This window comes from Ailuropoda melanoleuca, chromosome 16 (assembly GCF_002007445.2).
Source record: "Ailuropoda melanoleuca isolate Jingjing chromosome 16, ASM200744v2, whole genome shotgun sequence".
Lineage (NCBI taxonomy): Eukaryota > Metazoa > Chordata > Mammalia > Carnivora > Ursidae > Ailuropoda > Ailuropoda melanoleuca.
This window is the reverse complement of record NC_048233.1, coordinates 82,945,618-82,971,804: the sequence shown is the minus strand read 5'-3', so window position 1 is coordinate 82,971,804 and position 26,187 is coordinate 82,945,618. Positions and strand designations below refer to the sequence as shown.

The 26,187-nt window shown below is 60.2% G+C and overlaps 3 protein-coding genes across 6 annotated transcripts in view; 1 reads left to right on the top strand and 2 right to left on the bottom strand.

The window, feature by feature from the left end:
- Positions 1-8,139, top strand: part of MACROD1 (mono-ADP ribosylhydrolase 1) — a 151,389-nt gene extending 143,250 nt beyond the window's left edge. For 2 of the 3 annotated variants that reach the window (XM_034646244.1, XM_034646243.1), the window contains 6 exons: positions 6,195-6,311; positions 6,788-6,909; positions 7,029-7,059; positions 7,258-7,331; positions 7,610-7,691; positions 8,002-8,132. In XM_034646244.1, coding sequence (XP_034502135.1) covers positions 6,195-6,311; positions 6,788-6,909; positions 7,029-7,059; positions 7,258-7,331; positions 7,610-7,691; positions 8,002-8,039 — 464 coding nt within the window. In that variant the 3' untranslated portion in view covers positions 8,040-8,132. Of the gene's footprint in view, positions 1-6,194; positions 6,312-6,787; positions 6,910-7,028; positions 7,060-7,257; positions 7,332-7,609; positions 7,692-7,798; positions 7,835-8,001 lie in introns of all 3 variants that reach the window. The other variant, XM_034646245.1, reaches the window with a different exon arrangement.
- A 126-nt stretch (positions 8,140-8,265) lies between these two features.
- On the bottom strand, positions 8,266-16,113 carry OTUB1 (OTU deubiquitinase, ubiquitin aldehyde binding 1). Of its 2 annotated transcripts, none has more exons than XM_034646246.1 (7): positions 15,963-16,113; positions 14,251-14,312; positions 13,904-14,002; positions 10,145-10,263; positions 9,801-9,885; positions 9,493-9,687; positions 8,266-9,387 (listed from the first exon to the last, which is right to left on the bottom strand). In XM_034646246.1, the coding sequence occupies exons 1-7, from the start codon at positions 16,018-16,020 to the stop codon at positions 9,190-9,192; spliced, it is 816 nt and encodes a 271-aa protein (XP_034502137.1). In that variant the 5' UTR covers positions 16,021-16,113; the 3' UTR covers positions 8,266-9,189. The 2 variants fall into 2 exon arrangements, with proteins under 2 accessions (XP_034502137.1, XP_011219935.2); XM_011221633.3 differs by lacking the exon at positions 15,963-16,113 and adding an exon at positions 15,421-15,596.
- A 6,421-nt stretch (positions 16,114-22,534) lies between these two features.
- Positions 22,535-24,458, bottom strand: LOC100475627 (cytochrome c oxidase subunit 8A, mitochondrial). The gene is made up of 2 exons (XM_002916674.4): positions 24,264-24,458; positions 22,535-22,865 (listed from the first exon to the last, which is right to left on the bottom strand). The coding sequence occupies exons 1-2, from the start codon at positions 24,375-24,377 to the stop codon at positions 22,770-22,772; spliced, it is 210 nt and encodes a 69-aa protein (XP_002916720.2). The 5' UTR covers positions 24,378-24,458; the 3' UTR covers positions 22,535-22,769.
- Between the last annotated feature and the right edge of the window lie 1,729 nt (positions 24,459-26,187).

Genomic DNA, 26,187 nt, shown 5'->3' with positions numbered 1-26,187 from the left:
GGGCGGGGCGGGGGGTGGTTTTGGCCTGAGCTGAGCAGACAGGGGAGGAGCATTCGATGGGGAACAGCAAAGCGCCCCCCCCCCGCAGGTACACCCAGAAGCTGTCCCGGGCCACACCACCCCTGCTCAAACTTCCCAAGGCAGCGACAGAAGCAGTTCTAGCTTCTTCCACCAGCCCTGCAGATACAGCCCTCCCCTCTCCCTTCCCCCACCTCCCACTCCCCCTTGCCCTCACCCCACCCTGGACTCTCCCTGTGGCAGGCCCCTGCCTGAGCCCTCCTCTCCTAGCTTCCCGAAGCCAGTTTTTCTCATTGCTAGGGGCTCTGATCAGATGCCACTTCCTTAGGGAAGCCTTCCCAACTGCACACAGGGCCAGCCAGCTCCCACCTCCTTTCCCTCTTGTCCGTTTTCTCCCATTCCATGGCCTGCAGTGAGATAGAGCCCCGGGTCCCCTCCCTGCACCATCGGCACCTGGCAGGCCCCCTCCCCCAGTTGGGCAGGTGGGAGAGACCACAGAGGCCCATCGGTCATCGCAGGGGGAGGCTGGAGGGAACCCCAGCCTCACTCGGGGTGGAGGGTTTTATTTCATGGAGTCATGGGAGCCGTGGGAGGTTTTTGGAGCAAGGGAGTGATGTGTCCTCCCCAAGAAAAGGCCCTGGGCGTCCCCGTCCTCGCCCAAAGGGCGCTGGCGTTGGTGGTGTGGGCCGCAGGGAACTCTACTGAGCAGCGCTCGTGGAGCCAGGCCTCCTAGAGCCTCTCCTGCAGGACCCTGGTGCCCTCACCACAGCGCCGGGGGGTGGGGGTGGGGTTACCATTAATGGCTCCATTTTGCAGATGACAACACTGAGGCACCAGGTCCCTGGAGCGAACGGTGCTCCCCACCCCAGCCCTGCACAGGTGGGAGGGACAGGGGGACTCTAGCGGAGGCCCAGCAGGCCCCTGGGGCCCGCACCCCACCCTCGGCGGGCAAGATGCCACCAGGCCCCTTCCTGCAGCTGCCAGGGGGGTTTTAATAACGGGAGTGATTTTCGCGTGATGAATGAGGCGCTGCCATTGTGTACAGGATGAAGCCCTAATGTTTTCAAATCCCCATTTAAGGAGTTGATCTCAGCCCACAATGAATTTCACATCACGTTGAGGAGCTGTTGTCCATCCATCTTCTCCCGGGGGTGCCTACCCGCCTTGGCGCCGCGAGGGCGGGGTCTGGCGAAGGTGGGCTCTGTCTCCCTTGGTAGGCCAAGCCTCACCGAGCTGGGGCTAGCCGGTTTGTTGATCCGGTGCGTGCGGGCGTGGGCAGAGGCCTAGGAGGTTCTAGCAATGGGGCTTCCCATGGGGTCGTGGCTCCCGAGGCCCAGCCAGGGCCTGGGAGGAGGCCAGAGACTAAGAGGGAGAGTGTAGGGCAGACAGAGGGAGGAGGGGGCACAAGGCCCCTGGGGTGGGTCGTTTCTCCAGGCTTCATGGCTGGGCTTGTCCTCCTCAGAGTCTGGGGTTTGGAGGCATCTGCCCCGACCCTGCTGGTACCCTCTTGGGGACTCAGTTTCCCCAGCCACCCAGCGGGGCCTGGCCCCTCTCAGCCCTGGCCCTGGGGACCTCTGCAGGCTGGGATCGCTGCAGGCTGGACCTGGGCAGCTGGAGTGGGGGGGGCCTCTCCTCAGGCTGGACTCCCAGCCCTGGGACCTGCGGGGGGCGATGTGTGGGTGGGGAGTGGTCCCTAGGGCCCAGGCCCAGGTGCCTTCCTGCACTCAAGAGAGGTGCCCCTCCCCCAGCCCCCTTGGGCCTCAAGCTCCCCCTCTCCACCCCAGCCTTCTCTGCCAACCCAGCCTTCTCTGCCCAGGCTTTTCTCGGTGACATCTCTACCCGGCAGCCTGTCTGTCCCTTGGGCACAGGAGGCCCCCGAGAGCCGGCCGGGCCGAGCAGCCTTCTGCCTCCAGGGCCTTGGTGTCCCCATGGAAAGCGGGTGACACGGGGACCGCGTGTTGAAGTGCAGGGCACTTTGTCAGTCTCTCACCGAATGCTCGCACCAGATGGGGCGGGAGGTGCCGTTACCTGTAGAAAGGGAAAGAGAGGCACAGGGAGGGGAAGTGACTTGCCCAAAGCCACCAGCAGGCTTGTAGGCGGGATTTCGGGGAAAAGAAATCCCAGAAGGGGGCACACAGGGGGCCAGACCCACAGGGCAGTGGAGGGGAATGGAGGAGTGGGGGGGCCGGCCCAGGGCCTGGCGCCTCTTGCCCCCTGGCAGGGACACAGCTGCCCCCCTCTCCCCCAGGCCACAGGCAGCCTCATGTTCCTGTAAATAATTAATTAGCCCCTGCTCACTTGTTTGTTTAGCATGAGGAATGCTCCCCCACTGAGACACATTTATTGCTGAATAAATTTAAATATCTAATCTTCCCTTCATGAATATTACAGCACCCTAATAGCGGCCAACATCTCCTAAGCGCCTTGGCAAAGGGCCCCATCGGGAGCCTGCCGTCCTTCTGCCTCGGTGGGCTCCGGGAGGGCCTGGCTCCAGCCCCTGCCCTCTCCCCTGGCCTCCCGACGCCCCCCAACCTCCTAAGAAGGGGTGGGGTGTGAGCTGAGGCCCCAGTCCCCTTGCAGGTGTAGAGGCTGCACCAGGACGGGGTAGGGGAGTGGGGGGGACATGGGAGGGCTGCGGTGAGCCCTGCGGCTGAGCTCCTCGCCTAGGGAAAGAGCCTGGAAGCAGGGTGGAGAGGCAGGGTCGGAGCTGGCGGGGGACAGACAGGCCCCCCCTCCCCCGCAGGAACAGCATCTGATGTGCTCAGGCGGGGACAGAAGAGGTCCCGGAGGCAGGTGGAAGGTCTCCAAGGCAGCCTTGCTGGACAGAGGGGGGCTAGTGGTCATCTGCTGGACAGAGGGGGCAGGGGGGGCGCTGAACAGTTATATGGGATAAGGGACCCCAGACCATGGGGCAACCAGAGTCCCCAAAGTCCCTCTGTCAGGAAGGTAATGTGTTGACATGAAGAGAGGGACAGGAGCCCTGCTGCAGGGAACAGGGTTGTGCAGATAGCAGGCCAAGTTTGGGGGTTTGGGCGAGGAGCCAGCCAGCCAGGATGGGAGGGAGCTTGTGGGGGGGAGAGAAAGCCTTCTGTGGTCCTAAAGGAAGCAGAGCCGTCCAGCTGTGTGACCCTGGGCAAGGTTTCCGTCTTTGTGCCTCAGTGTCTCCTATAAAGCTGGGGGAATGGTAGCACTCCTAGGGTGGCTGGGAGGACCCACGAGGGGGGATGGGACCTGCTGAGCACCGCAGGGCTTCCGGAATAGGCTGTGTGGCCTGGAACTCAGGAGCCAGAGCGCAGAGCCTGGAGCGGGAGCAGGCGGGCGCTGAGGGAGGAGGCAGAGCGGCCCTTAGGGCAGGCTTGCGGGGAAGGGGCGTTCTGGACCCTGCCGATAGACCTCTGAGGAAGGCGCCACACACACCCCCCCGCAGATGGGTCTGTCTGCCCAGGAGGGACCCCAGGTTTTCTGCTGACTTGGGATGGAACAGGGGTTGAGTTGGAGGCTTGAGATTTGTTCGGATGTGGCTAAAGGTCCCGGGGAGGGGATCAAAGGTGAACTGGTATGAATTGGGGTCATCACCCTCCCACCAGGCAGCCCCAGGGTCAGGTGGAGAGGAGGGAGGAGGGACATCTCCCTTGGATGGGACCCCAGGAAGCCACCTCCTGAAGGCTCTAGGGTTCAGCTTCCCCCCACGTAAGAGCCAGGACAGGGCCGAGGAAGCAGAGCCGGGGGAGCTGCAGTTCACAAGGAGAGACAGGGCAGGAGTGGCCCTTTGGACAGCAGGCTGTGGGTCCCCTCTGGCCCGTGGGGATGGTACAGCAACCAGGCTGGTGTGTGGACGGGGAGGGGGCCAGGCAGGAGGGGGCGAGTCTGTGCTCCAGCTTGTTGGGGAGAGGGTGGGGCGGGACTGGGGCCCAGGGCCTTTTCCCTCATCTCTGCCTGGCATTTGCATGGCAGTCACTGAGCCGTGGCCCTGTCCTGGATGAGGCCGGGGGTGCTCCGGCCCAAGGCTTCTGCGAGCATGGATTCCCTCCTCCCCCTCGTGCCCCCAGGTCAGCCCCAAGGGCCTGGCTGCAGGCCTGTCCACCTCTGCAGGAAACATTAAGTCCCTGAAACACAGAGCTCGCTGAGCTCCACTTCCGCGCAGCGTCCACGGCAGGCCAAGGTCACCTGCAGGGTGGACGGCACCAGGAGATGGCAGGCATCCGGGTGCCAAGTGGCTGACACCACCGGGGTGGGGCCGGGAGGCCCCAGGGAGCGCGGTCGCAGACCCACTCCTGTGCTTAGCCCCGTATGCCCCAAACGTGCTCAGCCCCGCCTGGACACCCGCACATCCCCTTCACCCAGGCCAAGCACTGGCTTAAGCACCTTACAGAAATTAATTCCTTTAATCCTTCCAAAAGCCCTGTGAGATGGAGGTCTACTATTACCCCATTTTACAGATGGGGTAGTTGAGGTCCAGAGAGGTTAAGTGATACGCTCCAGGCCAATGTCTGTGAGCCAGGACTTGAACCCAGGCCGCCCAGCTCCCCAGTCCCTGCTGTTGCACACGTCACCCGGTGGTCACCTGGCACCTCACCCAGAACCGACCCCACTGTGCAGGGACACTGTACTGCAGGCTGAGCGCCCCCTGGACAGATAGCTCAGGGACCCTGCCTTGTGTCCCGCTCTCCGCCCCCTCCCATGGGCCAGGGTTGCCCTTACCCTCCCCCTGCACAGGAGAGGAGGGTACGGGACCCAACCTAGAGCCCCTCGCAGGGTTCCCCCAACTCCTCTACCCCATGCTTCCCACCCCCGGATGCGCTGGGAGATCGCCTGGTACCAGCTCCAAGAGAAGTCACAAAATTAGGTTTAATTGGGCCCCACAGGGCACAGAAGAAAAGAGAAGAAAGAGGGGGTGGTCCAGCTGGTGTCCCTGGACCTGTGCCAAGACACTGGGGGTGGGGCTGCGATACGATGACGGAGGAAGGGCCTTGGTTTGCGCGTCTGCAAAATGGAGACATGGGGGTTCCTTCCTGCGGTTGGGCCTTGTGACCGCTGCCCAAGGAGCTCCTGCACGGGCCTGCGGGGCCATCGGGGCTAGGGAGCTGCCAGAGGTGGGTCACGTTCTTCCAGCCAGCGTGCTAGGGAGCTGCCAGAGGTGGGTCACGTTCTTCCAGCCAGCGTGCCAACCCCTGAGGGGTCACTGTCGCTTTTCCCAGATGAGGCAGTGGACTCTCAGGGGAACGGGCTTGCGAGTGGGGCCCCCTGGGGCAGCCAACGAGAGCCGAGCCCCAGCCCCGCCTTTCCCGCCAGGGCCACTAGGACGGGCTCTGGCGCCTGGCTGAGATCGGGCTGAAGGAACGTCTCCTCCGTGCCTCCCGCCGTGCCCGAGGTGTTTATCTGGGCCCGCGTCCCCAGGGTCGCTGCCGGGGGGCCCCGGAGCCTCCCTCAGATAAACAAGCCCAGGCCCGCCCCAATTAAGCCGGAGGCGCTAACGAGGCAGCTGGCTAACGAGCAGGGGCGCGCGCCCGGATCCACCTGCGCGCCCCGGATCCGCGGCCCCGTCCACCTCCCCGCATGGTGCACGGACGGCGCTGGAGGACCCAGGCTCCAGGCCTGGACCGCACCTGCCACTTGTAATTGGGTGACCCCAGTTTCTGCATCTGTAAAGTGGGTGCTAGAGTTTGCCGCGGCCGGAGGGGCCTCGCCTTGGGATGGGATGCGCGGTGCCTGTCGGCGCTCCCGGTCCCCGCGGTGCGTCCGGGCCAGAGCCGGGAGGGCGACCTTCCCCTTGGCCAGGCTAGAGTGGCGGTTCCTGCCGCCGCGGACCCCGACGACCCGAGCCACTCCGGCAGGGGGAGGCCCCCGCCCCGCGCGCGCACCTGCCGCACGGCGGGGGACGAGCAGGGTGGGCAGGGCGCGCCCCCTGCCGGCCACCCTGCGCCGCTGCCCGCCGGGGCCCGCTGCCGCCCGCCTCCGCCCTTCCTTGGCTTCTCCAGTGTGGAACACGTGGGGGCGGTGGCTATTGCGAGCGGCTGGAGGCCGCGGGAGGAGGCGCGGTGCCGGGTGAGCCCTGGCACAGCCGAGGGGATTGGGAGTATTCTGTGTTTGGGCCTCCGCCTTCTCCTCTGTAAAACGGACTCAGGCGTGACGCGGGGAGCCCCACGGTTCATTGCCCCCTGCCCCCTGCCCTGCAGTGGACGGCTGCATCCACCGGGCCGCCGGACCCCTGCTCACCGACGAGTGCCGGACCCTGCAAAGCTGCGAGACCGGCAAGGCCAAGATCACCGGCGGCTACCGGCTGCCGGCCAAGTGTGAGTCCCGACCACCCCCAACTCCTGTGGGGCGCAGTAGGGCACCTTGTGTAATTGTGCGGGTAGAGGAGCAGCCCCCACGGAATTGCTGGAGGCCTCCTCAGGGGTCACTTCTTAACCTTTAGTGCCGGCCCCTCCTCGCACGTACTGGGAAGCGCGTGGCCGGAGGGGAATGCGTGGAGCCGGGGAGGGGAGGAGCTGAGGGGGCCGTGCCTTCGCTCACCCACTCCACCCCACGTCTCAGCCGGGTACCTACAGATGTGGGGACCAGCGCGGACCTGCCTGTCTCTATGGAGACGCACCTTTGAGCTTGAGGGCACACCTGAGCCCCCACATGGGTGGGGTCCTCCCCGGAGACTCTCAGAACTTGGGGAGAGGGCCTGTTTCTTGTCCCCTCCAGGGCCGAGGCCGGCAGGGGGAGACAGCCTCTGACCCCTGGGAGACCCCGGCCGGTCTGACCCCGTCGCCTCCCGTAGATGTCATCCACACGGTGGGACCCATCGCGCACGGAGAGCCCAGCGCCAGCCAGGCTGCCGAGCTCCGCAGCTGCTACCTGAGCAGCCTCGACCTGCTGCTGGAGCATCGGCTCCGCTCCGCGGTGAGGGGGGCAGCGCACCGGGTGGGGGTGGGCTGGAACTGGGGGAGGAAGGCCCCCCCGAAGGCGGGCGGAGAGTGACGCTGTCCCCAATTCCCTCTCACCTCCCGCGCCGGCCCCAGGCATTCCCCTGCATCTCCACCGGCGTGTTTGGTGAGTTGGGGCGGGGGGCGTGAGGGGGGCGGTGCCTGGAAGGGGGCGGTGCCAGGCCAGAAAGTGAGTGGGCCCAGACTGGGCGGCGGGGGGGGAGGTGGGTGGGGCAGAGCCGGGTGGGTGGAGTTGGGCGGGTCCCGGGGTGGTGAGGGGGCGGGCCAGAGCCCCGGCCTCACTCCCGCCCCGCCGGGTCCCCAGGCTACCCCAGTGAGGCGGCGGCGGAGGTAGTGTTGGCCGCGCTGCGCGAGTGGCTGGAGCAACACAAGGACAAGGTGAGTCCTGGGCGCAGTCAAGGGGAATCAGCTGGGGGGGGCGCCCCTTGGCTCCGCGGACCAGCCCTCGATGCATTCCCCTCCCCTTCCCTCGGGACCGGTTTAAGCTCCTGAGCCCAGTGCGGTGGAGTGCACGCCGTGAACCCCTTCTGTGAAGGGTCTTTGGGCCCCCCCCAAGAGCAAGGCAGGTGAAAACCTGCACACGTGGGGGCAGTGATAAGACAAGGCAGCTAGGGCGTGGGTGGCCCCCCTCCCAGGCTAAGCAGACCCTGTTGCAGGTGGACCGGCTCATCATCTGTGTGTTCCTGGAGAAGGACGAAAGCGTCTACCTGCAGCGGCTCCCCCACTACTTCCCAGCGGGTGAGTAGCCTCCCCCACGCCACGCCCGCCCGCCCAGCGCCGGGTCAGCCCCTGCCCCTCTCCCTCATCCACCCAAGGGCAGGCTCTCACTGTCCTCTGCCTTCCAGCCTGACGGCCCCCGCCGCCCACTCTGCCCAGGACTGGTAAGCAGGGCCTGGCCCCGCCATGTGGCTGTCCACTAACCTGCCCACTAACACACGAGCTCACCCCGCCCCCCGCTCACCCCCATGCAGGAGAGCCAAGAGGGCAGCCTGGGAGGCTCGGGGAGGCTCACGGCCCACACTCCCTGACTGTTCTTCTCTGCCCACAGACTCACCTGGGCCTACTGGACCTCGCTCCCAGCTCTAAGAGGTCCCCGAAGCCTGCAGCTGGGCCTGGGCACCCCATTCTTTCCCTCAGCCCCCTGCCGCTCAGGCGCCTCCTAATAAAGACCACCCTTGTCACAGCGCCTACTGTCCGAGTGCTGGCCGGGGAAAGAGGTGGCAGCCCGGAGGCGCGGACAGGGGCCTCGGCTGACGGGGGGCTGGCGAGAGCGCTTGGCGAGCCGGGCGGGTGGAGGCACGGGCCAGACGGCAGAGGTGGGCAGCAGCACTTCACATTTATTGAGGGCCTGCCCCCAAGGAGCTCACAGCCTGGGGGCCAAGACCCCACATGTGCTGGGGTGGGGAAAGAAAAGAGGTAAAGGCAAAAAGGAAGGCAATGCAGAGACACGGTGGCCCAAGCAGAGGGGGTGCAAAGCAGGCAAAGGCAGGGGGAGGGGTGGGGGAGGAAGGGTGGCCTGGCAAAGCCCCTCCTAGACCTCGGGACCATGGACCAAGCACAGGCTTGAAGGCTGCTCCTCCCCGACCAGGTTGGGGGAACACTGGGGGGCCCCAGCTCCTCCACCTGCCCTGAGCCAGGCCCCACAGTAGTGTCCACCGTCTCCACCCGGGACTGGACCATGCAGACCCCGGCTGGGAGGGCAGGCAGCTCAGGTCTGGGGCCCTGACCAGGGCAGCAAGGTGGAGTCAGGGCCTAGGAGGGAGCAGCTTGAAGCCTGGGCAGTCCTAGGTCCCTGGGCAAGTCCCCAAGGAACCTCCAAGATTCTCGTGGAAGCCCCTGGTCCAGCTAAGGAGGGAAGGGGGATGGGTGCCTGGAGGAAGGAAACAGGTAACCAGGAGGGGTCCCCAGGAGGCCTAGCCCCCTCAAAACTGCTCCTGGTGGGGAAGCTTGGGTGTAGACAGGTGGAAGGCCAACAAGAACCCACCTGGGGGGTGGGGGGGGGCAGGGGGACAGCCAGACACATAGCAGCCAGGCAGGCAGCAGCAGAGCAGGGACACGCACACACGCGGCTCACCACCAGCATCCCCTTTAATAAAATGTGGAAGGTTGCGTGACCTGGGGGGGGGGGGCGGGGGGGGGGAAATATGACCATTTACAACCACAAAAAAACCTCTGTACATGTCTAGCTCCTGGCAGAGGGGAGGGCAGGCAGGGCAGCGGCGGGCCGGGGCCGGCCCTATTTGTAGAGGATGTCGTAGTGTCCAGGCCGATAGAGGAGGTACACCTTGGGCTCGGAGCCCTCGGGGAAGATGTGCGGGTTGGTGGTACCGCCCTCGCCGCGGTCCATGTACTCCACCTGGATGGAGACGCTGAGGGCCTGGGCCAGCGCGATGATGTGAATGTGGTCGCTCTCCTTGCACATGGGCTCCACCTCCTGCGGCACAGGCATGGGGGGCGTGGGGGGGGGTGGTCAGGGCCCGGGGTCCGCGCCCCACCCCCCGCGTTCCCCACCCGAGGCGAGAGAGAAGGGGGGCAGCACCTGCTGACAGAACTCCTTGACCGTCCGCCCCCCCTCGATGAAGTGCTCGAAGAACTTGCTCTCCCGCTGCAGGTAGCCCGACGTGAGCAGCCGCAGGTAGACCACCAGGTAGTCCGACGTGCTCTGGTCGTTGAAGGAGGCCAGCAGGTCGGCCACGGAGGTCTGCTTCTCCACCTGCTCGATCAGGTCCATGAACTGCCACCCACGGGGACAGACGGCACGACGGAGGAGACGGGTCAGCCACGGCCAGGCCACCCCACCTCCACCCTGGCCGAGAGGGGGGCGGGGGGAGAGGCAGCTGGGCTCACCGTGTTGTGGAAATCCTCGATTGTGAACTCGGTGAAGCCCTGGGACACCAGGTCCTCTTTGCTCTTGGCAGACACGGCCTTAAACCTGCGGGTGGGAGGGCAAGGCAGGCCGGCGTGGGCTCGCCGGGCAGCAGAGAGGCCGGCCCAGAACTGGGGGACTGGCCAACGCAGGAGGCCCCGACCCCCAGCTCCAAACAGAACACTGGATGGGGAGCCTGGCCAGCATCGGGCCTTAGCCGGGGCTGCACCGGCTAGTCCCCAAGAGCGGGAGGGAGCCCTGAGTGCGGGAGCCCCCCGTGGCCCTCCTGGAAGCTCCCGCCGTGCCCAGGCGCCCCCGGCCTCACCGCTGTAATTCCTTGCTGTCATCCAGCAGCGCCTCCAAGTGCGAGAATCCGAAAGCTCGGTAGAAGCAGTTTCCGTCGGGCCTGGTCTTGCGGATGTACGAGTACTTTTTGTGGAGGTCCTGCAAAGAGGCAGCCCCCGCCCGCCCCACCCCCATGCCTGTCAACATCAGGCCAGAACCAGGGTGGGCCAAGGGCACCGCCCCCCCCGCCCCCAACAGAGGTCACACCACAGCGGGGACAACGGAGCTCCCAGCAGCCACCTGCCATTCGTGGCCGCTGACTCCAGTCATGGGAGTCACTTTGTAACCCGCTGGCCGGAGCCCCAGCAGCCTCAGGACACTGGGACTTAGGTGCACACTGGCTGCTGGGGGCACCGCGTCGTCACCAGCCCCGGGGCATGCCATGCTGCTGGGCCTGCGGGGCTGTTTCTTCCTAAAAACGGGCAAATGAATCTGTGCTGGTCCAATACAGCTTTTCCAGAGAGCAGTCCTTCAAACCATGTGAGTCCAGGGCAAACAAATTCGGATGGGGGTGCAGGGCTGGGCTCCACACTGCAGTCCCCGCTTGTGAACGTCTCCCCGGTCTCCTACACCATGCCCTGCCCGCTCACGGGCCCCTGCTCTGGTCCAACTCTGCTTTCCTCCCCTCACACGATGTTGTTGCCCCCCGTCTGTCCAGCCTCCCCACACGCGTGGGGCCCAGTGCTGCGAGCCAGCAGCCCTCCTGCCCCTGGCCCATCTCCTGCATGCTGCGCTCTCTTTCCCCCCTGCCCACCTTCCCAGTGACCTTGCTTCCCTCCTGAGGACGTTCACCGAGGACCCCCAAGCCCCGGCCAGCACACCTGATGCAGCCTTCTCTCCTGCTCCCTGGAGGGGCTGAGGCTGCCACCGGGCCGCCCCTCTGGTCCACCTCAGAGCCTGTCCCCTCCCTTGGGCTCAAGGACATTGTTCGAGAAAGCCTCCCGCTCCCTCCTCATCATCAAGTTTTCTCTCCCCACTGGTTTAGACTCATCAGCATACAAACATGAGGCTAGTTCCTGCGTAAAGAAAAGAAATTCTCTGCTTCACAGGAACTCCTTTCCAGCTACCACCCAATTTCTCTCCTTTACAACGAAACTGCTCTGGATGTCGTCTGCACTCAGTCTCCACCTCTCCTCTAACAACTTGACCCAAGCAGGCCTTCCCTCGAGTCAAGGCCTCGCCTGCTTTTCCTCAATCGAAGGGCCAAGTCCACTCCTCCCCAGAGCGGCCACTCTGCAGCATTCACCATGGGGGGGGGAGGGGGACACCCCCCGCCACGCGAGCCCATCCACCCCACCCCCTCCTCGTCCCTACTGTCCTTCACACAGCTCGCAGGTCCTGGCCTCGCTGTGTCCTCCTCGTCCTTTCAACCTGTGAAGGTCAGGGCCGCCACCAAACCACACAGCGCCCTTCCTCAGACACCACGTGCCACCTGCATGCCACGCCCCCATGCACGGTAGCTGCCGTGGGAAGGGCACCACCCCGCTCAGGCGTGGGACAGCTTCCGGGGGTCAACTATGCTCACTCCCTTACCACCACTGCTCCTGGGATTCCAACGGCCCCAAATGTAACTCTTCGCCCTCAACTCCCGTTTGACTCGCATCCTAGTGCCTCGCGTGCCTGTCCCGTCTGAGCTGTCCGGCCCGATGGGCACGTCCTGACCCCCACAGGCACCCTCTCCTCACAGCCCACCCCTCGGGCAACTGCAAAGTGCGGCCCCTCAGCTGTTCAAGCCAAAACCTCTGTCTCCACCCCCCTCCAATCCAACGCAGACCCAAAGGGCTCCATCCACCCAGTCTCCTCTCCTTGGCTTCTCGCTACCCTCCGGCACTCTGGTCCCTGGCGCTCCCTCCTCCAGGCCTCCTCCCAGGTGTCCCTGCCCCAGCAGCCAAAGGAACCAGAGAAACCTGCTAACACTCCTCTCTCCCTGGCCACATGCCCATCTCCCAGCCTTTCCTGCTGCCCCCGCCTGCTCCAGCCACCCCGGCCGCCTCAAACCCCCAGGCGCCGCACCCCGGCCTCAGCCTGCCCCACGCCGCCCGGCGCCCACAGCCTGCTCCCCTGCGGCCTTGTCTGTCACTCCAACGCCACCCTCTCAGCAAGGCCTTCCGGCGGTCCTCCCACTCCCTCTCTCCCTGCTTTACTTTTCCGCAGAGCACTTACCGGCTCCTGCCGTCTACCCCTGAGGCACCTGCGCCTGATCCTGTCTTCCCACTGGGACACAAGTCTCACGGGGGCAGGAGCGTGTCGGCTGCGCTCCTCACGCTGCCCCCGGTACCTGAAACAGCGCCTGGCCCACAGCACGTGCTCACAAACGGTCAATCACAGCACACGAAGCCTTCGGAGGGCCCAAACCATTGCAACTATTGGAAAAGCTACTAGAATCATTCCGAGCACGGAGCCTGCGCCAGGCCCTTCGCGGACGGCTGGTGTCACTAAGCTAAACCCTCAGAGAGCAGCACAGTCACCCAGTGTGCTTGCACTCTGCTGGCCAGGCTTCGGATCCTGCCAGGGCGGAGGCAGGCGGAGGCCCAGCAGAGTAGGGGTGCTGGGGGCACTAAGGCAGACTCCTGCACAGACAGCACACAGTGGACACTCGAGCATTTGCTGAAGGACTCAGCGGGAACAACAACAGAGGCTCCAAGAAAGTCAGCGCCTTGCCGAAAATCACACAGCCGGAAGTGAAGGCAGAACGTGAACGCAGGTCCATCAGGCCACAAAGCCAGCGCCTTCCTCTCCGCACAGTCCTCCAGGGTAAATCACAAACACTCTGAACAGAGGGTCAGAGTAGACCGCAGGCTACACACCGCTGGTTCTGGCCTGCACCTGTGCTGTTTGGACCACACAACATTTTACATTTGAATTAGCTGCCTACTGTTGGAAGTCCAGAGACTCATATCAAAATCATTATTTCTGGCTTGTTTTGGAGAAACGATCTGGAAACAATGGAGTGACAGACACAGACACTCCTATTCGCCCTAGGGCCTTCTGCTCCCTGCGGCTGGTAGAACTGTGGTGCCCTGACACCACCTAACCAGCCGCCTTCCATCACCTACCCCCCCCCGCCCCCTAATATGGATAACCCCAAAGGCCATTCCTTTCAGGTGGAAGCCTCTAAGAATCTCTGATCTTGGGGGTGAGGGTGGCAGGGAAATAACATTTACTAAGCTCCCGGGCTGTGCCCACTGGCTACTATTTACACACACCTACTGTCCCGGCTCCCAAACAGAGCGAGAGGTTAAGGGTCTCACCTCAGGCTGTGCGAGAGCCAGGCCTTGCACTAGTCCCTTTGCCCCACTGCTGCCTATCCCTCCACAAAGATCCCAGAGGCAGGCAGCAGGGCGTGCTCCTGCCAGGACCATCCTCTCCCAGCCGCTCAGCCCCAGGGAGAGCAGCAGGAGACCTCCGTTCCTACCCAGCCAGCTCCAGGCCCCACCGGCATCATCTCCCTCAACACCCGCCCTGTGGGCAGCTACTTCCTTCATTCTGACTTCACAGCGGAGGACCCCACAGCTCGGAGACACGGAGAGACCTGCCGAGCTACAGCTGCTGGACAGCAGAGTCAGGAGATGAACCAAGGTCTTTTTGATTCCCACACCTGCACACCTGAGAACCAGCAATCAGAGGGCTACCCCAAAATGCTACCCTCTGAGGCCAGGCCAGCAGGGAGCGGGTCTGAAGCAGGCACACTCCTGCCCCTACCCCCAGGGCTCTTCCTGCCCCTCAGCCAGGCTCCCACCTTGATCTTCTGTTGATAGATGTTGTCATCCTCAGCATACTCCTTGTACAGGACCGAAAGCTCCAGCCGCTCTGAGACCAGAGGGTTCTGCACAGCAATCTGCAGGGGGGGAGAAATCCATCACGCTCTGGCACGCAGGTGGAGCGACCCGCACCTAAGCTAGAGGAGGAGAGCTGGAGGAATTACCCAGTGGCACAGTGACACCCCGCCCCACCCCAACCCTCCGCAAGACATCCAGTACCTAGCACAGCTTGGAGAGGAGCAGACTTCCAAAGTAGAGATAAACAATAGGCCTGAGGCCCAGGCTATGCTTCCCCACAACAGGGCCACTGGCCACAGCCCCTCACCTCTTGCTGAATTCGGTCCTGCTGAGCCATGATGGCTTCATCGTAAGCAAGACAGTTAACACCTGGAAGAAGGAAGCAAGCCAAGGATTACCGTGGACCCTAGCTATCTCCACACGAGGCAGATGGGCCAATGACAAGAGCAGCCAGGACCAGGAAAGCAGGCATGGACTCTGCAAGTTTGCGTTCAACACTCTGCTCTACCCCAACGATGTGATCTTGGCAAAGTCCTTTCCCTCCCAGGCCCTAGTTTTCTCATCTTTAAAATGAGGGGGCAAAGGTGTGTCCTGCCCCAAGTGTACTCATTCAGCTCTAACACCACCCCCCGACCCCCACTTTCTAACATCAATTCCCAGCAGCCTGAGAATGCTGTGGGGCCAGGCAGGGTCTCTTGGGGAAAGTAAGATGAGGAGGCAGAGTTCCGGGCTGGAGGAGAGCTTCCCGTAAGCCTGCACTTTACTCGATCACACCCTTCCTCCTCTGCTGTGCTGGGTTTTCTTAATGCCCGTTTTACAGACAACAAACGCAGACAGGTGAAGTAACCTGCCCAAGGCCGTAACTAGCGAAGACCTGTGCTTAACCCTGGTGTGCCGAATCTAAAGCCGGAGCTCTTCACCACAATCTCTCTCCTCCGCTCCCTCACTGCAGAGGCCTTTCCTCAGCTGTAACACGGGGCTAATACCACCGCCTTTCTCCCCTCACTGAAATGACAAGAGGAAGAGGTGGCACCTTGACGGCCTGTTGTTAAGTGTTCATCGGTGAACCTGTGGACCCCACCCTCAACAGCCACGGGTGAGGAGCCGGGAGACCTTAATTCTGGTCCTCGCTTGCTCTTAACTTATGTGATCCTGAGCAAGTCTCTACTGGGGCCTGCGTCTCCCAGCATTCAGGCTCAAGTGTGCGGGTGGGGGGGGGGTGTGCTGAATGACTTTTAAGGTCAATCCTTTTGAGCCTGAGCATCCCGGATCCTCAGCTGGGCCCTGACCCATCCCTTACACCGCCCTGCAACAGGGCTGTCCCTCCCACTCAAGTGACCTACTCGGTCCCCGCGGCCTAACCATGGGTGAAAAAGGAGACGGCGGCACCGTTTTAAAAGGTCCACCTCCAGAGGTCTAAGAAAACAATGCCCAGGCAGGCGGAAACGGGCTGCAAAGCCAGAAGAGGGGGCTCTACCGGAAACGAAGGCTGCAGTCCTCAGGGGCACACACCGCGGCCGCTCACAACCCCCGGCCGCCCGCGGCATCCCGAGCGGCCCGCCCAGTCTTTTGTGCTCCGCGGCCCGGCGAAACTCGACGCCCTACCGGGCGCGGGCTGCTCTGGAGAAGGCGGGCGGCCAGGCCCCGGCCTATAGGCCCCGGCCTGACTGCAAGGACTGGGGCGGGAGGGCTCGGACCCCGGAGCCGGGCGGCCAGCGCGGAGGGGCTGGGCAGGGGGCGGGACGGCCCAGGCCCCGCCCCGGCCGCGCGCGAAGGGAAAGACGCGGGGCCTGGACCCGCCCCGCTCGCTCCCTCGCTCGCTCGCTCGCCCGCCGGCCCGGCCGGCCGGGGGTCGCGGCAGCGGCGGCTCCTTCCATTGTGAGGGGGAGGGGAGGCGGCGGAAGAAGGAGCCGTCCGTGCGTTTCGCCGCCGGCGGCCCCGCCCCCAGCCTCCTCGGGAACCGGCGACCCGGCATCACCCCTGCTAGGCCGGGCCGGAGGGCCCTTCCCGGGTCAGTACCTTCGGAGTCGCTGCCGAGCGGCTCCTGCTTCTGCTGCTGAGGTTCCTCCGCCGCCATCTTTAAACAGCGCCGCACCGCTGACCGCTTCCGGGTTAGCAGTTGCCTTCCTCCCGGAAGGGAGCCCCTCCTCGTGGCCCCTCCTTAGCAACGCCCCTAGCGACGGCATCCCTCGGGCATCGTCACCTGTGGGGCCGGCAGTCAGGTGTGGCTGCCGCCCCGCCCACCCTCCACCCCCACTCTCGCTGGGCTCAATCTTCCCAATTCTCAAAGTTCCCTGTGATAAGAGCCTCTCCGAGCCGATTCAGATTTCTCTTCGCTGGAGTTTGAAGCGCTGATTGTATTACCGAGATGAGTGGGAAGGTTTGGTTAAAATCACCGGAGGCGGCATTGCTGCTGCGGACCCCAGGACTCCTGGCAACGATTGCAGTAAGGGAGAACCTGGCGGTGGAGACGGAATCGTGCTAACAGAGGAGCCCCAGGACATCACCGCCCCGTTCCACGGGGCCTCGCTTCTGAGCGGACTTTGGTGTCCTGTTCTGGCGGGGAGAACATGTCCCTTACGGTCAAGGCCAAAGTCTTGGGACTTAACTTTGGGCTCCCTGCCTTTCTGGTTATAAGAAAAGCAGCCGCCCCCCACCTTTTTTGAGTTAATAAAAATGGAAAACAGATTAGTGGTTGCCAGAGGTTAAGTGTGGGGGTTGGAGGGAAGTGGATGCGATTATAAAAAGGATGCGGGAGGGATCCTGGTGGAAATGGAGATGTTCTAGATTATTTTTTAAGATTTTATTTTTAATCTCTGCACCTGATGTGGGGCTCAAACTCACAACCCCGAGATCCAGAGTCTCACGCTCCAGCCGCTGGATCAGCCAGGTGCCCCACTTTCCTTTTTTTTTTTTTTTAAAGTAAACTCTACCCCCAAGGTGGGGATGGAACTCTCCACCTGGAGATCAAGAGTTGCATGCTCTACCTGAGCCAACCAAGTGCCCTGGAATGTTCTGTATCTTGACTGTGTACAAATACTCCGCTGTATGCTGTACTATCGTTTTGCAGGGTTTACCAATGGGAAAAACTGGTAAAGGGTACACGGGATCTGTGTCATCTATTAAAATTGCCTGTGAATTATCCAAAAATAAGTTTTAAAAGTGGCAAGGCGGGGGGGCCTGGCCGGCTCAGTCTGTAGAACATGCGACTCTTGATTTTGGAGTCGTGAGTTCAAGCCCCATAGTGGGGATAGAGTTTACTTTAAAAAAAAAAGAAAAAGGCGGCAAGCCTTAGATGCTAGGGATGCTGTTGTTTAGAGGAGCTACAGTCTGTGGCTCAGCTTCCCAACTTCTTCATGACAGGACAACAGTGTTTTAGCACCAGTCAGAAGCTGTGCCTGAGTCCCACTGGGACCCCTCAGTTAGTGACAGTACAGGAGTGGCATATGACTGAATATTGTCCTGGGGCAGGTGCAGGTGGTGCCTGGGCTCAGCACACAGCCCACAGCGGCCTTCTCACAGAAACACTACAAATGCCAAGGCTGTATTCCAGCAACATCCCAAATTACTATTTACTGGATCGGTGAGCCTTGGGGTTGCTTCTAAGCTCAAGAAAGCAAAGGGTCAGGGCACCTGAGCGGCTCAATTGGTTGAGTGTCTGCCTTTGGCTTGGGTCATTGTCTCCGGGTCCTGGGATGGAGCCCCACTTAGGGCTCCCTGCTCAGAGGGGAGTCTGCTTCTCCCTCTCCCTCTGCCCCTCCCCACTGCTCGTGCTTGCTGTCTTTCACAAAAATAAATAGAACCTTTAAAATAAAATAAAACTCATTAAAAAAAAAAAGAAAAGAAAGCAAAGGGTCCACCCTGTTTGGATCTGTGCTTACCAAATTGTTTGTTCCTTTTCCCAATTTTATTTATTTTTTTAAAAGATTTTTATTTATTCGACAGAGATAGAGACAGCCAGTGAGAGAGGGAACACAAGCAGGGGGAGTGGGAGAGGAAGAAGCAGGCTCATAGCGGAGGAGCCTGATGTGGGGCTCGATCCCAGAATACCGGGACCATGCCCTGAGCCGAAGGCAGACGCTTAACCGCTGTGCCACCCAGGTGCCCCCCTTTTCCCAATTTTAACACCAAAATCGGTGACTGCTAGTGAGATCTTCAGTCAGTATCCCAAATGAAAAGCTAAGATAGTCGATGACAGCAACATGATTTCTATTTGGCTTTTCAAAATCTTGAAATCTGCTATAAGACCACACCACCTCCACTCCCCCATACTTCGACTAGGAGTCCATGAGGCAGGCAGGGACACAGCAGAAGCTGGCGTTGGGACGAAGTCAGGACAGGAAACACAGCAGCTCCGACGGGTGAGAAGGAATCCCAGTTGTGACCCAGTGCTGGGCCACAGCCAGGCTGCGAACACTAAGTGAACACCTCCCTCCCAGGGGTCTTGGGCTTAAAAAACAGACCTGTCCCTTTGATGTACAAGAGGACCTGTAAACAAGGGTCCTCTCTCCTACCTGCTCCCCAGCCCTTCCGCTCTTAGGCAGAATGGGAAGGAGGGGCAACTGGTGGACTCAGTTGGTGGAAGGTACGATTCTTGATCTTGGGGTCGAAGCTTTGAGACCCATGTCGGGTATAGATTACTTAAAAATAAAATCTTAAAAACGGGGCACCTGGGTGGCTCAGTCGGTTAAGTGTCAGTCTTTGGCTCAGGTCCTGAACCCAGGGTCCTGGGATTGAGGCTGGCTTGGGGCTCCCTGCTCAGTAGGGCGTCTGCTTCTCCCTCTGCCTCTGCCCCTCCCCCTGCTCGTGCTCACGTGCTCTCTCAGAATTAAATAAATAAAATCTTTAAAAAACAAAAACAAAAAACCTAGGCTTTGGCTCTTAATCCAGCCCAGCATGGTCGACTTTTGCCCTGATCTTCTGTATGCTGACTTATTTGGCAGTTAATAACTGTTCTCTTACCCTCATTCTATCGCTTCTATTACTTTTACCATTTTAGGGTTTTGATTCTCTATCCTGAAGCATCTGAAATCCCACTACGCGTTTGTCAGGGGTCACTGGCAGAGCGCCAGGCGTTTCCCTCTGCCTCCAATTTGCCCCCCAGGAACACTGCAGCACTGCTGGCCCTGACCTCAAGCCTTGCGATGAAACAGCGCCAGCACTTGGGTTCCGACTGCCACTGAATACAGTCACAAAGGGGGCAGGCAGCAGAGGGCTTCACTGCCCATTGCACTGACACGACAAATGCCTCCTCGCAGCCCTGTGGGCACACGCCACTTCCTCGTCTGAAGGACTCTGTGAGGTGGAGGGAAAGAGACTCCATACCAGGACTCAGACTCAAAGCTCAGCCCCAGAGATAAGAGTTTACGAACAGCACGGAGGCTGCAGGAGAGAGCTTTCCAGAAGCCTTCAAAGTAGGCCAAAGACGAGGGCCTGGCAGTCCTTCCCAGGGCAGGCTTGGGAGTCAGGCATCCGCCCAGACGGGAAGAGTTGGGGCATGCCAGCCCCCAGGTGAACCTCGGAAGCTCTTGCCACAGGAACCCAAGATGGTCCACAGGCAGCCCGCTCCCAAACCATGGTCTAGAGAGGCTTTGTTGGTGCAGAGGCCAGGCTGGTGAGGCTGAACGGGGGCTACAGTTTGAGGAGGCTGGCTGGGTTGATACTCGCCTGCAGGTCCAGGCCGCCTGAGGCAGACAGCAAGCGGAGGAAGGCTGGAGATGGCCAAAGGGACAGCCCCCCGCTGCCCTCCGCCCAGACCCACGACACCCTCACTCCTCACCGGGGCACTGTCCTTCTGTAAACGTCTCACATTCCAGTTGACTTCTGTCTGCGGAAGATCCAATCCACCTGAGCCGGCCCCTCCCGAGAGCCTCATAGCCCGGGGAGAACAATGCAGGAGTTTCCTTGTTGCTGCCGTACAAATCACCAGCAATCTACTGGCTTAAAACAACACGAATGTATAATTTTACAGTTGTTGAGGTCAGAGTTCTGCTGTGGGTTTCACCAGACTGAAATCAAGGTATCTGCAGGCTGCGTTCCCTTCGGGAAGGTCTGAGAACTGCTTCTACTCATGCAGGCTGTTGGCTGAGCCAGTTCCCTGCAGCTGTAGGCCTGAGGTCCCCATGTTCGTGCTGGCTGTACACTGAGGGCTGTCCCCAGACTCCAGAGGCCACTGCATCTCTTAACTCATGCCCATTTTCACGATCTTCAAAGCCAGCAGTCGTGGGCAGTCAGTCTCGGGGGCCTCTCTGAGATACTCCCCACCCGCTCCTCTTGTCCACTGTAAGGACTCTGGTGATTACACTGGGCCGACCGGATCGTCTTCCACGTCAACACGCTTACCATGAATCACATCTGCCAAGTCCAAGGATGAGGCCATGGACATCTCTGAGGGGGCGTTATTCTGCCTGCCCCATCGCTGTCACTTCACAATCACAAAAATGGAGGCTCAGAGAGGCGATGACTTGCTCAAGGTCATGTAAGAAATGGCCAAGCCAAGCCTCAAACCCAGGCCTCCTGACTCTTTACACTTTTCTTGACATTCTAGCACCTACCATGACTGCAGCCTCCCCGGGCCCCGTGCGCACTCCTGGACAGACACCTACGCCTCCAGACTCGGGATCTGGCAGACACCCGCAGCACCGACTGATTAAAGACTATCTGGGAGTACAAGGAGCCTTGTTTTCTCTGCAGGGAATGGACCCAGGGCCCCAATTTGGTTAGGAATGAGATAGGGACACCGAAAGGTGACCAGATGTCAAACCTAGTGGCCACACTGAGGACAAAGGGGAGGACGGGGTTCAAGCATGACAGGTGATTTGCACTCCGTACTCTCTCATCCAGTCCCACATGTGCTGCAGGACCCAGCAAGCTGGGGGACAGAAAGAGTCAGAGTTGCTGATGGGCTCGCTTTCTCAGACCAGGACCCTGAAAGACTTGCCCTGAGCACCAGCTTCCCACCAACCTGAGCAGTGGCTCGAGATGCACAGCTTTGGGCTGGAGTCGTCATCCTGGGACGGGGGGACCGCTGTGTCCCTCTGGGCTCCAGGGGCACAAAAATGGGGAACACCCAATACGAAGCCTTGCGGGGCAGTGGAGTTACCACAGAAACGCTCTTCTGGTATCACATTCTTGTTTCACGGCAGCTCCACGGCCGCCTCTGTGCCCACAACAAACCTGAGCCAACCAGGAGCCAAGCAGCTCGGAGCGCTCTGCTCAGGAAGCGTGAGCAGGAGAGCCTCCCAGAGTGAGGCGCGAGACAGAAGCCCCCTGTTGTTTGGGAGGACAGCGCCAAGAGGCCCCTTCCCCCGAGAAAAGGGCTCTTGAGGTACCTGCCGGTGACCGGTGGATGTCCCTTGCTCAGCTAACCCTGCCTGACCCTTCAGATCCTACATGGGCTCCCCCTCTCCCCTGGCCAACAGCCCACCCGCACAACCTCCCGGTACTCTAGGCCCTGTCCCTTTAGGCCCAGACACAAAGGCTGGTTTGCGTGGAAGGAAAGCCTTTTAGGAGGCAGGCGACCAACTCCCTACCCCTCAGGGAAGCAGCCACGCGCAGGAGTTGGGTACTGGGACCCATGGGCAAAATGCGGGCTAACAGGCATCAGCAGACGCCACACGAAAAGGCCAGGGAAGACTAGACCAAGGCAAGGAGGGCAGGATCCACCTTCAGCTTCTGTTACCCGAAGCCAGGAAATACAAGCCCTGCAGAAGAGGGGCTGGGGGATGTGTGCTGACACCCAGGGCCTAAAGGCAGCCACACCATAGCGCCTCAGCTCCACAGGGGACACCGAACTTCTAGCTGTTCAGAAATCACTCCTATCACCCCAGCGGAGCTGTGTCCTCCTCCAAAGGTGGGGCCAACAGCTCTGAGCATTCTTTCCAGAATCCACATCCACATCCAGCTCAGTGTGGAGCACTTCCCATGCATCATCCCCGCCAGGGAGACACCCCCAGCCTCCCCAGGACCACTAAGGAAGGGCCCTGGGAGTGGAGGAGCAGCAAATGCCCCAAGCCAAGAAAGGGAGGAGGCAGGGAAGCAGGCAGGGAGCACACAGAAGCCAGTCAGTCCATACGCATTTGTGGATATAGTACTAAAAGGGGCCCCGTGGCTGACACGAGAAAGCAAGACATTATGAACCGCCCCACCCCCCATCTAGGAAGGACCAGCAGCTCCTGAGAAATGGTTGGAGCCCACAACCCAGGAGCAAAGGGGAGGCTGGCCCCCTAGAGAGGGCTTCCAGCTGCAGAGCCGGCCCCAGCGAGAAAGGCAGACACAGACACATCCACAGCATGGCCCTGAGCTTGGCACCACCAAGGGAGCCCGATGGGATGAGCGAGAGAGGCTGCCCAGTGACAACAGCATTTGTTTCCCCAAAAAGCCAGAAGACATTCAAACACAGGAAAGCATGCAAAGGAAGCACCACTGCCAGGCAGCAAGCACAGCTGAGCATGCACGACCTACCACAGGACAGCCAGCCAGCAGGGACGTGCGGCTGGCCAGGCCCTCTTCTCCACACCCCCGCCCAACACCATCCTCAGCCGAAGTATGGAGGCAGGAGCCCAGGCCGAAGACACGATGAGTTTCTGAAGCAAGGTTTAAATAGACTTTATTGTTACAAGGAGGGCCCTACCAAGCAGAGCCTTATAAACCAATATATGTGGTCCCAGGACGTCACCACGGAGAAACTGAGAGGTCATGACTGCAGAAGAGGTCACTGTAACTGAAGGACATGATCCGGGGGAGGCCGGCCAGGAATGTAGCAGACATGATCAGGAAGAGACCAGGGGTGGTCGGGTCATAGGGTGAGGGACAGGACAGCCCCCTTCACTCCCGCTTCTTGTAGCTCTCCAGATGTGACAGGACCCAGCCCGATGGCAGGAGGAAACACAGGAAGCAGGAGGTGAGCCCAACAGCGATATCCTACAGAGCACAAGAAAGAAGGAACCCACAGAATAAGGATTCCCCCCAGGCTTCCCATAGCCTGAGCAGTCTCCCCAGGCAGCAGAAAGCCCTTTTCAGGGGAGTCAGGATTCAGGCTCCAGAGGAGGGACACAGCAGCCCCAAGGCCCACTCTAGGGCTTGAGGTAAAGGGTCAGATATGGTGGTGGGGACCAGCCTGGGTTAGGATCCACAGAAAAATCCACCACGAGATGACAAAGTGAAGGGACGGGAATGAGGATTTAAGCCTGCTTGGTCTGTTGGGATCCAGGAACCTTGCACTGGATGAGGAGGTAAAAAGGTAAAATGCACCTCCCCTTCTTTGCCTTAAAAACCCCCCTTTTGGGGCGCCTGGCTGGCTCAGTCAGTGGGGCATGCAGCTCCTGATCTCAGGGTTGTGAGTTAGAGCCCCACACTGGGTGTAGAGATTACTTAAAAATAAAATCTTAAGCAAACAAAAAAACCAAAAGAACCCCTCTCTTCCCATCTCCTTTCCAGGACTGCTATTCAACCTTTGAGGCTTGGGGTAAAAGACTTTTCACAGCCACGTCCATATTCCTGAGAGCAGTTAAGATCACAGTCCAACTTGGGAGTTAGACTGGAGCTCAAATTACTTCTTTGCTACTGAAGGTTTGAATTCTGACGAGTGAATACAGTGCTCCTAAATTTCGGATCCCTCACCCACGAATTAGAGATGACGGCCCTTTGTCCTCAGGGTCCCAGGGGCCAGTGCAGCAGCCTTGGGAGTGCCCAGCACGCAGGAGGCACTCAGCAGATGCCAGCTGCAATTAGGAGCACCACCATTTCCTCAATCACAGCGCTCTTCAGGCTCTGCTCCTAACTGGGGCCGGCTGACTTGGATTCTCACGACTGGCATTCAAGGCCGAGTTCGGCCGTGGAGGCAAATGCATAAAAGCGCCAAACAGGTGAAAGTCATTAGGCGTTAAACTCTCCCACATTTCTGGAAATTACCAAGACCCACCTTCCCTAATCACGAACAGCGGCAACAACCATTATTGTCGCTGACAGTCAATCGTCGCCCCCCCCCCATGAACCGATGAGAAAACAGGCTTAGGAAGAGGGCTAAGGGCTCGAGGCTGCACAACGTGTAAGCGACAGGAATGGGACTGGCAGGATCTGACCCGAGATCCTGGGGTTGACTGGGCCCCGACTGATGCCCGGGCACTGTCCCTCTCGTTCGCGCCCTCCAGACACGCCCAAGCCAGCACTGCCGCCCCCCGCTAGGCTGCGGGCCGCGAGGTGCAGGGCACTCTCAGGGCCGCCGAGGTCCAGCGCGCCAGACCGGCCAGCCCCGAACTCGCCGTAGGACCGCAGTCTGGCCCGCCGCATCTTCTGTGCCCTTCCCGCCCCACTCCTCACCATGGTCCCGAGCTCCTCCCGCGGAGGCTTGGAATGGATCTGGGCACGCTGCACGGGGAGCCTCCGGGTGAGACCTGTCAGGCCCCTCAACAGCTGCACCGTCGGCAAAGACATGACCGCACGTAAAGACTACAGACAGTGTGGCCAGCAAAAGCCCAAGGTCAGGAAGTCAAAATGGAGGTGCCAGCCGGAAATTCCGGCGTCGGGGAGGCCGGGAAAAGGCGTCCCGGAAGTCTCCCGGAAATGACGCAAGGACACACCTCCTGCTCTCCCCCGTCAGTTTTTGGCGCGTTCCTCAAAAGAGCCAATCGACGCCATCCCACCACCGACGGGCGGGGCATGGGGGGGGGGGGCCTTTCTTTTAGTTATGCCCCGCCTCCAGCGCGGCCTATCTTCTTGAGTGACATCTAGAGCCACCCAATCACATAAGCCAGAAACGAGACGGCATTCTTGACTCCTCCCTCCATTCACATTCTTAAATCTCTCTATTCAGAAATCCTCCTTCACCGCCAGGCCTGCGTTATTTCTGGCCGGAACCAACGCCTGACACTAACCTTGTAATTGAACTCTTATTAATGTTACCCTTTCCAATTCCAGTCTCCACGCAGTAGCAGCAGGCGTCTCATCCCCTTCCTTTCTTCTTTCCTTCCTGGCTCCCTCCCTTCTTTCCTTCTTTTTTAAACATAAATCTAACCAAGTCATACACCTACTTAAAAAACCTTCAGTGGTCTGGGTGGCTCAGTCGATTAAGCATCTGCCTTCGGCTCAGGTCATGATTTCACGATCCTCGGATCGAGCCCCGGATCGAGCCCCGCATCCGGCTCCCTGCTCCGCGGGGAGCCGGCTTCTCCCTCTCCTCCCTGCTTGTGCTGTCTCTCTCGCTATCTCTGTCTCTCGCTCTCAGATAAATAAATAAAATCTTAAAAAAAAAAAAAAAACCTTCAATGGCTCCCCACTGTTTAAGACAAAATCCCAATTCCTGGATGTCAATCTCCAGCCTCATCTCTACTTACTCCACACCTTCTTCCTGGCTCTCTGATCCTCCCCACCCCCAAGCCTTTTGCTTCTTTGTATCTTATGCTGTACCCAGAACACTTTTCACTTACCTAGGCTTCCTCTTTCACATCGACTCCTATTTCCAGGCCTCCGCTTACTGATACACTTTACTTTATCCCACAAATATTTACCAGCCCCTACCTTATGCTAGGAACTGTTCCAGACAAGGTGGACAAGGACTCCTTTATCACAGAACTGACATTCCAGAGGGGAGGGACGGACGATAAACAAGCACTTAATGAGAAGCTATCCAAAGTGCTATGATGTGATAGAAAGTGGCAGGGAAGCCTTCCATCAGGAAGCCTGTCCCACGTTTGTGCCCAGCAGCCCGTTTAGCACTATCCACAGAGTCAGTCTCCATCCCTAGACTGGGGGCCACAAGGGCAGAGCACATGTCTGGTTCACCACTTTCCCCAAAGAGCCTGTCACACATCATTCTGAAAACATTTAAGCATTGCAGGAGACTGAACAGTATTCAAATGGAAAGGGGGTGAGGGGCCAGCCACTGAGCCAGGTCTTATCTGCAACAATTTCATTCCATCTTCACAACAATGTCATGAGGGAATTGCTATTATTATTATTATTACAAGTGAGGAAATAGTTTTAGAGAGCCAGATGATCTGCTCCAGGTAGTGCAGCTACAAGGCTGCATAGCCAGGATTCCAGGGCAGGTCTATCTGCTCTAAAACCCATGCTTCTAACCGTCACACAAGCTACTGCAGAGGGAGTTTCCAGAAGTTCCAGTTTGGACATTGTGGTCAACAGCATCAAAGACTGTGGCAAAGGGTGGGGGTGGGTAGGGTGAGATGGCAAGATGATGAGGTAGGGAAATTGAAGGGACTCCATTTTATTTTATTTTTTAATTAAT

Excerpts from the sequence above, each read along its gene's own strand:
- OTUB1 (XM_011221633.3), bottom strand. The coding sequence starts at position 15,490 with ATGCCGCGGGCGGCCGGGGGTTGTGAGCGGCCGCGGTGTGTGCCCCTG. Across the intron at positions 14,003-14,250 it reads AGGACCGAATTCAGCAAGAG|ATTGCTGTGCAGAACCCTCT; the intron begins GTGAGGGGCTGT and ends CCCCCCCTGCAG. Across the intron at positions 10,264-13,903 it reads TCTATCAACAGAAGATCAAG|GACCTCCACAAAAAGTACTC; the intron begins GTGGGAGCCTGG and ends GCCTCTTTGCAG.
- LOC100475627 (XM_002916674.4), bottom strand. The coding sequence starts at position 24,377 with ATGTCTTTGCCGACGGTGCAGCTGTTGAGGGGCCTGACAGGTCTCACC. Across the intron at positions 22,866-24,263 it reads GGGAGGAGCTCGGGACCATG|GATATCGCTGTTGGGCTCAC; the intron begins GTGAGGAGTGGG and ends TGTGCTCTGTAG.